The sequence below is a fragment of the Semicossyphus pulcher genome, unplaced genomic scaffold (assembly GCF_022749685.1).
Source record: "Semicossyphus pulcher isolate SPU_LCO1_2020_fin unplaced genomic scaffold, fSemPul1.0.p SCAF_22, whole genome shotgun sequence".
In the NCBI taxonomy this organism is placed as follows: Eukaryota; Metazoa; Chordata; class Actinopteri; order Labriformes; family Labridae; genus Semicossyphus; species Semicossyphus pulcher.
This window is the reverse complement of record NW_027211696.1, coordinates 11340879-11351539: the sequence shown is the minus strand read 5'-3', so window position 1 is coordinate 11351539 and position 10661 is coordinate 11340879. Positions and strand designations below refer to the sequence as shown.

Below are 10661 nucleotides of genomic sequence, written 5' to 3'. Positions count from 1 at the left end.
TGCCTGGTGCGTACTGGGACTTGAACAAGCCACCCTCCGGTTTCCAAGCCAATACTTACTGACTGTCTACGCCATGTGGGTAGGTACAGAGGAATGGAAGTAGGTACAGTGTGATTTTTAAACCTTTGTTTTTTAAAAATGTGCCATACAAATGCACAAAATATATCTATATTTTCATGTCCACATTTCTTTGAAACACAATAACACCAACTGAAACCACAAGAATTAGGGGGCTTTCACATTAGGGACCTGGGCCCGTCTCCGAGTACACTTGACCCAGTCCAGTTTGATTAGTGTGAACATTGTGTACCGTACTCGGGCACGGGTCTCGAGTACGGTTCATGTGTACTCGGTACGGTACGCATCAGGTGTCCAAAATAAACAACGTTTCGTAGTTGATGATACTCTTCTTCTTTTTCTTGTTTTTGAGGTGCATTACTGCCACCTTCTGCTTCGGAGTCCTACCGCAAGTGTACTCGGGTTCGTAACGAATTGATTAATGTGAAAGCTGACCGACGGGGGAAAGGGGTGAGGCAATCGTACTCAGGCATGGTACGAAGCAATCGTACCTAATGTGAAAACGCCCTTAAAGCCTGCAGGTATGTATAGTTAAATGCCTGTGGATGTTGCAATACTGGCACATGACATGTTTCACCCATTATTATGTATTCACCCCCATTACCAGATTAAATATTTTATGTTCGGTGTTGGCTGGCCAAAGGAAAGCCATATAGGAATTTTATACAGTACCAATGCCAGCATCTGATTTGACAGTAGCCCAGAGAACCCTAATGCAGATGTGGGGCAGCTGCTGGGATGTCGTCTGTGTGTGTCCTTGCTGTTCTGGGTCCATGTTTTGACCTCATAGCCGGAAGGTTCCTGCTCACCGCTGTGTCCAGCTGTTAGCCCACTCGTGTAATGCCCTTACTACTGCTGCTCTTCCGACAAAAAGTCAAAAGCAGAAGATCAAAGCAACTCTTCATCGCACACGGATCATTTGGAGCCACAGCAGCAGATTTGTACAGGTGTATTCTGCTGCCTGCTGAATTTTTGACCTCACTGATGCACGGATGAGCCACAAGCAACACAAGGTCTTATCTCACCAAACCAGAGCTTTCACTGCAGGGCTCAATAGAGGTTATAGAGGACAGAGGGCCACATGTTTTGCACCGCTTGACTGCTGCATGATCTTCTTTTGTCTCTCTCAGGAGGCCTTAAAGTGCCTTGAGCAAATCCCAAGCTACAATATCATGTCACAATATTACCTACAGTGTAACTCAGCATCTTACATAAAGCAAGAGGCGACTGCTATCCTCAGAGACAATCATGAGATCATCAGATGCTAAAGCTGGGCTCTCATTGCAGTCCATGCTTAAAGTGGAAGCTGTAGAAACATTGGCTGCCTCAGTGATAATCCAGACCTCCAAGTCCTTCACACTCCACAGGCCTTCAAGCTCTCGTCAATACGGCTCTCCTGCTGTATTGTTGACGTCCTTGAGCTTGAATGTGTTCTGCCCCACTTGCACTTCCCTCTCCCCGTGCTGCTTTTGTTATTCTGCAACAATGAGGTCCATGAATCTTTAATAAAACAGAAGGCAGCCTCTCCACTGGCAAAAGTAATCCTCAAATCAATAACCCATGGTCGGAAAGGGAGCACTGCAGAGAACTGAAAAGCACTGCAAATAAAAGCTGTTTGAAGCTAAGCTTAATCAAGGTGAGTCCTAGAAGAGTGTTGTACATTCCAAGAATGAAGGCGTCTTAAATTTAAGGCAGTTAATTTTTTAAGATCTGCATTTGGGATGTGTAATTTTTAATGTTGCACATCCCAAAACATTACATCTCTCTGAAAGGAGTGTTTAAATTCTTAATTCATACTGTTGTTTGAAATATGCACCTGCACTTTATCAGCAAAAATGTTATTGGGCAAGATGTACTTTTTGTAAGTGCATACACCGATCAGCCATAACATTACGACCACCTGCCTAATATTGTGTAGGCCCCCCTACTGCCACCAAAACAGCCCTGACCCGTTGAGGCATGGACTCCACTAGACCTCTGAAGGTGTGCTGAGGTATCTGGCACCAAGACGTTAGCAGCAGATCTTTTAAGTCCTGTAAGTTGCGAGGCGGGGCCTCCATGGATCGGATTTGTTTGTCCAGCACATCTCACAGATCCTTGATTGGATTGAGATCTGGGGAATTTGAAGGCCAAGTCAACACCTTGAACTCGTCGTTGTGTTCCTCAAACTATTCCTGAACCATTTTGAAAGAGGCCACTGCTGTTAGGGAATACCATTTCCATGAAGGGGTGTGATTGGTCTGCAATAAAGCTTAGGTAGGTGGTACGTGTCAAAAGAACATCCACACGAAAGGCATGACCCAAGGTTTCCCAGCAGGACATTGCTCAAAGCATCACACTGCATCCACCGGCTTGCCTTCTTCCCATAGTGCATCCTGGTGCCATGTCTCCCCCAGGTAAGCGACGCACACGCACCCAGCCATCCACATGATACAAAAGAAAATGTGATCCATCAGACCGGGCCACATTCTTCCATTGCTTCCAGGTCCAGTTCTGATGCTCACGTGCCCATTGTAGGCGGTTTCAGCTGTGGACAGGGGTAAGCATGGGCACTCTGACCGATCTGCGGCTATGCAGCCCCATACGCAACAAACTGTGATACTCTGTGTGTTCTGGCACCTTTCTATCAGAACCGGCATTAACTTCTTCAGCAACTTGAGCTACAGTAGCTCTTCTGCTGGATCGGACCACACGGGCCTTCACTCCCCACACGCTCAAGCCTCGGTTCACTGGTTTCCCTTCCTTGGACTACTTTTGGTAGGTGCCCCACAAGAGCTGCAGTTTTGGAGACGCTCTGACCCAGTCGTCTAGCCATCACAGTTTGGCCCTTGTCAGAGTCGCTCACATCCTAACACATTTTTCCTGCTTCCAACACATCAACTTCGACTACAAAATGTTCACTTGCTGCCTAACATATCCCACCCTCTGCCAGGTGCCATTGTAACAAGGTAATCAGTGATATTTACTCAACCTGTCAGTGGTCACGATGTTATGGCTGTAAAGGTAGTCACATCTATGAACAAAAATCTAACTGCAACAAAGTTTTTACACAAAATAGTGACACAAACAGTCTCACTATATTTGTGGTAGTATTCTGACATCTAGTGGTCACAAATACTACTACATGTTTATTTCTGGTTTACGTAGCAGATTGTTTCTCCCGACTCTTCGGCAGCAACTGATATGTAGTTGAAGTCTTGATGTGATTAAAGGTTATAAGTTTTGTACATTCAGAACTGGTTCTGGTACACTTACTGTTATAATGAGACATTAACACCTTACGCATCGAGTTAATTGTCATTATTTACCACTATACAACAGTTAGTTCCGACTAAGTACTCTGATTGGACAAGAGGCATTCCATGAGTGCTGATACAGAGAACAACACCACTGGGACTTTTCACTTTGTGTATCACTCCCCTTCAGCCAGGTGTTCTGAATAATGTTAAAATTAATATTACAGCAGACCACTGATCAAGCTGGTACCTCTGAATCACACAGCAGTCTCTTATTTCACTGGTTGATGATGACTTAAAACATACAGATAAATGTACATGATAAAAAAACAGCTGCTCTGTTGTAACCTGTGAACAGAGTTAGAGAGAATGTTTGGGTTGCTTGGCAACAAAAGTCCAGTTTCAGTTAAGTTTTGGTACTAGTTGAGTTGGTGGAGCAAAAAATAATCTGTTGTTGACTGTTACTTTTTACTACTACTGGCAGCTTGTATCCCATAACTGTTGTATAAAAGCAATATGACACCCAATGTTGTGATGTTGTACTGAATATCAGCACGGCTGTGATTCGGTCAGAGGCCGCAACATCACTCCCTCTCATGTGATATTGCTTAAGTAATTAATATTCAGGTGCTTTGACAGACAGCTGTATCATTACTGACAGAACTGCTTTTAAGGGACATTTGAGATGACATCACTACTTTTTGTAATGAAAAAACTGTTCCACTGTGGCTATATACAGACACCTAGAATTGATGATTTGCCAAACTTTATTTGTAGATCAAAACAAAGCACAGCATTAAAACATTTCAACACTGTAATGACATTCACCCACTGTCTCAAGTGTGTGAAAAAGATGCAAACAAGCACTTTTGGCTTAACATCATGCTCAGAATCAACGTTAGTCAAACTAGTTTGTTTGGTCATGAAAACTCATCCGACTTTTAAATGATTTTACATCACCATCAAAAAAAAGTGGAATTCGTCATGCCAAAGCCTACGCAGGCGTGAGTGGAAAGAAATACACAGAGCGTCAGAGTGTCTGATGTTGGAAAAAAGATGCATTCGATCATTCATAAGATTATGTGGTCGAGAGTGTTTCAGATGACTTGTCAGTCTGCAGCTTGTGATGCAGTGGAGCACCAGGTCCTCGAGCAGGACGCAGGTGAGATCAGCCCAGGGAGAGGGAGGGATGCAGGAGAGAGGAGGGGAGGTTTTAAGGGGTTCTTAGAGGTGGGGAAGGGAAAGATGGGACCTGGGGGGGGGCTGATTTCGAGGCTTTGTGTTCATTTCTTTTTGGGTTTTGCCTCCAGGGGTAGGCCAATATCCCTCCCACGCAGTTTCAGCCCTGTTCATGACAGACAAGAAAAACTTTGTTCAACTTTGTTCGAACTCATAACTCGGAAATAAAATAAATGTGATGACTCAATTTTAGCAAACTGGATTCTTACCGATTGCTCTCTCGATCTTGCCCATGACTTGGTTGTTGGGAATTGCTTTCCCGCTCTCGTAGTCCGCAATGACTTGAGGCTTCTCATTAATTTTCTGGAGGAAAAGATTTGTCATAAAAAAAAAAGATATTGTTTTCAACCAAAAAGGCCCAACGCCAGCTAAGCTAACCAAGCACTGTAACTGGGGATCCATTTCTCAGAGGGGTTGCGTTGTTCACATCATTGCAGAATACTGCACATGAACATGTTTCAAATGACCTGTGCCTGGACTTAAGCAAGTATTTAACTAGAGTAAATGATTGTGTTGACATTTAAGTTTAGGTTTGTAAAAGGAATTGGCTTTGCGAGCCAGATCACAAAACACAAACATCTGTTTTGTAAAAAGGACCTTTTGATGGAGTAAGATCACTTTATGCTCAGGTATATTCATTTTGTATAATGTGTATTGAATTATAAACAACAGAACACGTCAATGTTTCTCACGAGTTTATACAGATCTGTACACAGCAGTAAACTGACATTTTAAAGTCCATATCTGAGCTAAGAAACTGTCCTGATCTGGAGAGTCTGTTGGACAGGAAATGCTATCTACAGTATCTTTAAGCATTTCCCTCTGGATTGTGTTAAACCAAACATGGCTGCACATTGGGTTTTTTTTATTAAAACCCCGGTTTCACACTTAAAGAAGACAAAAAAGATTAAGTTTCTTTCACCCTTTGTGCAGGAGTTTGTACATCACTTATGGAATTTTTACATCCCCTCAATGTTTAAAGAATCAAGGAATAAGCATCTCCTCCAGCAGTTCTGCCAACTGTCACATGCTATGCAGGTTAATACATAAAGAGGCCTGTATACTCACAGTGGCCAGGTCTTTCTGGGTCAAGCCTTTCTCCCCTCTGCCCAGCTGGATGACCTTCCCCACCTCAAGGGGAACCCTGGTATGGTGCAGCTCCTCTGTCTCCCGGTCCAGTTTGGCTGTGTTCTTTGTCACAAGATGCTGTTTGTTTTGCCCTGCAGACCCTGTGTGACAATCAAAGTAATGTTGAGGCTTAACACGGCGTGGCAGACACAAAACAAAGCATCATCGCGATGCCAGCCATTAATTCACTTTGAGGTGTTCATGTTTTGTCTGCAAAATGACAATTTGGAGGAAAGAAGAAATCTATGAAAAGCATCAAAATAAGGTCACTTTTTAGATTAACTGTCATTACTCAATTTAGATAGAAAGCGTAAAATTACATTTCTTGGTTGTTTCGACTTCTTCCCCACGTCTCTGAGCGGTGGTGATAGCCTAGGGAAAAGAAGGAGATGGAGAAATCTTAAATATAATACATACTTTAGGTAAACTGACAGCAGATTGCATCATTTGCAGGCTCATGTAACTCTCTTCAGGCTTAGTAACACCAGTAATGTAGTTAATAAGTAACGAATCTGCTTATCTAAGTGGGACAAATAAATTAAACAAAAGATAATATGAACAACCCTGGCTGAGCACAATATGTCAGCTAACACTGTGACACCATAACAACCACATTTACCATGTATTTAAACAGTTGTTTCTGGAAATAAGTACTACGGATAAGTACTAAATACATCAAGATCTCGAGAAAAAAACCAGCTCGTTATCCCAGGAAAACGGAGTATATACAATCTATGGATCAGGGTTATTAAAGTAAACGAAAGCGAAGACTAAAACTAGGAGTGAATAAATTATAGTTAACTGAAATAAAAATTTAAAACTACAATTCTTGAAAAAAAAACTCAAACTAAATAGAAACTACAATGAACAATAAAACACAAACTAAAACTAAATTGAATTGCAGGTAAAAATCAGCTTAGTTTTCGTTTCCCCCCTCGATCCACACTGTGGTTGCTATAGCTACCACTTGCTCTGTTTGACTTCTTGAGTGTTTCTGTTTGACTTCTGTTTTGGTGGGGTGTGCCAGGTTTACCATTGTCTGTGATTTTTGTATCAGTTTTCTGTACATAGTGCATTTATATGTTTTATATGCTTGTGATGTATGATTTTTGCCCATGTTTTTAATCTTAAGCACATTGAGTCTGCGCTTGTTGTTGTATGAAATGTGCTATACAAATAAACTTGATTTGATTTGAGAGACACTGGCCTAATAAAAAGGCCTAATGAAAATCATATTTGATGTCATATATTCTTTCATCCTACCCGTTTCAGCTTCTTTAAAATCAAGGCTTTCCTCTACTAGAACTAAACTAACTCGAAAACTAAATAAAAACTTAACTAAAACTAGTCAATTCCTCAAAACAACAATTAAACTACTTATGAACTCGTAAAACTAACTAAAATCAAAAACCAAGACTAAATAATAAAAAAAAACTATAACTCAGGGCTTCCGTAGATATGCTCCAACTGACGCTGGCCTTTAATTACTCTTAAAGAAAGGAACGCTTAATGGTTGATGATTAACTAACGTTACAGGTTTGTCTCGCTTACATGATCAGACAAAGTACACATAACATCATAAATCTGTATTTGTCGAGTAGCTTCATGAGTAGCTAGCTAACTCTATTGACAAGAAATCCTTTTCCGGTTAGCTGCTAATGCTAACGAACTGGTTGCTATTTTGGTAACCGTCAAATACGGGAGATATCTATCCCGGAATTTGGTCTTGGGTGAGGTGAACTAGTAGCCAAAGAGACTAAAAATTAACAATTGTCCTTCAATTTGAATGAGAAAATCGTCAGACATTATAGACATAGCCAGATGGCTAACTGTACTGGTTAAGCTAAGTTAGTTTCTAGTAAACACAGCGATCATACAAACTAGTTATCAAGCTAGCAGGTTAGTTAGCCTATCCCTAGTTCACTGTACTCTGTTATTTAACTGATCGACGACGCATGGTTGATGTTTCCAGGACTATTTAACCCGTAAACACGCACAGACATGATTGTTTTTATGCACAGACATTACTGTTTTTACGCACATACTGCACATCGGCTGTTCGCTATAACCTTTCTGCTAATTTAAAAGAAACACAGTTAAGACTATGCCTCACAACACTCATGAAACAATGACGAAATGAGGTGGTAATGCTAACCTGCTTGGACTTGGACTGGGCAGCAGTCGGCCCCTTCTTCCTCAACACAGTCACGGTGTCCCAGTCACTTTCTGCCATGTTTCCAGGGGTCCGCTCGATAGTTTAATATAGATATAAAAATAAGTTCAACGCAGTGTTTTCAAAAAGATCCCTTTAAACAGGGTAGTGCTACTTCAGCGTGTCAGGCGCTCCTTCCACAAATATCAACCACGCGTTCTGCCAAAGCTTTATTTAAAACAGTCATTAACAGTGACATAATGCAGGAGTCTCAGCAGCGCCCTCTACAGGTGGGGCACACTGACCTACATCCACATGGACAGTTCAATAGTTTTTAACAGTACAGAATGCCTGATTGCACATTATAAAGACACATTACATCAGGCAGGAAAACACACTGCAACTTATTCTGATGCAACAAAACATCAGCTTGTTGTCCTGACTTGGTATAAAATTATATTGCCTACAAATTCTAAATGTTGAATATCCAATTCCGTCTGTTTAAGGGAAAAATAAAAACAAAACATGATTAAAACTTTGCCTTAAAAATATAATCCCCATGGTTAGTTATAATTATGAGATATAAAGTCACAATTACGTATTCAAAGTCATAATTATGAGATAAAACAGTTGAAATTATGAGGGAAAAAAATCCTAATGAAATTAAAAGGTTGAAATTAAAACTAAAGGAAAGAAAGTTTGCGAAATTGTCAGTTACTTAATAGTTAATTATGAGATAAAAAATCAAAAATTAAAATGTCAAAATACTGACTTAAAAATAATGATTTGTCTTCACCCTGTTGAAATGTTTCTTATTATTTCCACTTTTTTCCCATAACAGAGACTTTTAATCTCATAATTATCACCTTTTTTCAGTCTCCTGAATAAGTACATTAATAGCATTAATAATAGAATGTAGTTTAGATAGTTACCAACTTCACACAAAAATAGCGGGGACATAAAATTTGACACTGACAGGAGTTGAAATCTGATTTTATTAAAAACCTAGTTTGTTCAACAGCGTAATAACACAAAACTTGAAAAAAAATGCATAGTATTATGCTACATTTAAAACTTAGTGTCACAATAAGTGAAAATGTTCAAATTCTAAAAAATAAATGTATAAAAAGACTTTGGTTTCAATAATCCATTTGACGGTAGTGACCAGTAACATATGCATTTGCATGCTACAGTCTAGCAGGTCACCAGTTACAAGACATTTCAGAGGCAGCATCACTGTTTCGTCGTGTGCGTATGGGGGACCAGCCATACTCGGACTGGGCGTCCTCAGCCTGGTGGAGACGACCCCAACGGTGGCCATGTTTGGATCCCTGCTTCCCTGCCCATGTACGGGGCTTAGGATTCATCTGGAACAGATTCAGATTTCAGACGTGAATCGCCTCTTTTTAAATCAAACTTTTCATTGAACTGTTGTTCTGTTCTTTTCTGACGTTTACATGGAAAAAATTAAATGCACATCGTCTATTAGTAACTGCATCCGTTTCTTACCTGAACAAAAACATTTGTGTTCATGTGAAGAGTATCCACTCGCTCTGACAAGTGATTCAACCATTCCAGATGATCAGTGATAGACTGGCTCAGATCACCGTTACTCTGTATTAGAAGAACAGAAAATGAGAGATTGAGTAAAATGGGTGTCTCTTAAAAAGTGTTTATTACACATTTGTATGTACAAACTCCTTAATTTACCCCAGACAAGTTGTCCTTCAGTTCAACGGCAGCAAGGCGAACATGGTCCAGTTTGTCAGTCTGCTCTTTCAGCCGGTCGTCGAGCTCCTGCATCATCATCAAGGCTTCATCGGGTCTGACACCGACTTTGGGAGCCATCCTTGATTACAAAAACACACCTGGCATTTAAAGAAAACTATAGCATACTAACTTGTAAAAGGACTGGGGACTATTAGAATGCATTAGTATAAACCAGGAACATTTTGTGATGTTAATGTGTTGCTAAATTGCAATTATTTACCATGAAAGCAGCCATTGGTGTCTAACTAGTGACACAAACATGACTTTAAAGGGTTTACTTCAAGAGATTTTAATCATTACTTTATAATCAGTTACAACCACCAGAGGGAGACACAGCCTTCTTATTGTCACGGGAAAAAAGTTCCTTCAGTGGACACATCTGTGCTGCAGTGGAAGAAACCTGCAGCAATCTTTTGTGTCAGTAAAGTTCATTCAAGATTTAAATACTGCTGATGATCATCAATGACAAACAATCCAAATTTTAGACAATTAAAAAAGTTAACCAGTATGTGAAACTACTACAATGATAATGACAAAAACTGCATATTATGATTGTGCAACAATCAATATTACTTAGAAATGGATCAAAGCAGCAATATTTCCCTTTTAGCTTAAATGTAGAGAAATTCTCTAAATCATTATCTACATGGTCAACATCAGATGGCTACATGGCCAAATACAAGCAACATTTAGCCCCACTAGATGCATTACGTTGGGATTTTCCTTTTAAGTTTTACGGTAAGGATCTCACAGTGGCCTTTGTTGTTAGCAACATGTTAACAAAAGCAATTCAATCTTCATAGAGCCAAGTGAATAGCAAAAGCAAGTCATAATTTAATGGGTAAAGGCGTAAAACTGTCAACTGGTCGATTTTAATAAACTTTGGGAAAAAGTATTGTTTGGATTAACTGAATATGACAGAAATTTAAGATAGCAGTTCTATTTAATTAAATGTTTTTTAACCAAATTTTATATTCACGTCCAAGTCCAAATTCTTAAGCAAAAAGGCAAACGAACAAAACAACTTTACTTTTCTTTAATATCTGACTCTACAACCA

At 40.0% G+C, this 10661-nt stretch overlaps 1 protein-coding gene across 1 annotated transcript; it reads right to left on the bottom strand.

Annotated features, from left to right (window-relative positions):
* Positions 1–4063: 4063 nt before the first annotated feature.
* edf1 (endothelial differentiation-related factor 1) lies at positions 4064–8068 on the bottom strand. Its single transcript, XM_069673271.1, has 5 exons — positions 7837–8068; positions 6002–6053; positions 5622–5782; positions 4763–4856; positions 4064–4659 (listed from the first exon to the last, which is right to left on the bottom strand). Exons 1-5 carry the CDS (start codon positions 7912–7914, stop codon positions 4598–4600), a joined length of 447 nt encoding a protein of 148 aa, XP_069529372.1. The 5' UTR covers positions 7915–8068; the 3' UTR covers positions 4064–4597.
* Between the last annotated feature and the right edge of the window lie 2593 nt (positions 8069–10661).

Bases quoted from the DNA above. Each gene is read 5' to 3' on its own strand.
- edf1 (XM_069673271.1), bottom strand. From the start codon at position 7,914: ATGGCAGAAAGTGACTGGGACACCGTGACTGTGTTGAGGAAGAAGGGG. The intron at 5,783-6,001 runs GTAATTTTACGC...ATTGTCACACAG, and splicing joins AGTCGAAACAACCAAGAAAT to GGTCTGCAGGGCAAAACAAA. The intron at 4,857-5,621 runs GTGAGTATACAG...CTTTTCCTCCAG, and splicing joins CCCAGAAAGACCTGGCCACT to AAAATTAATGAGAAGCCTCA.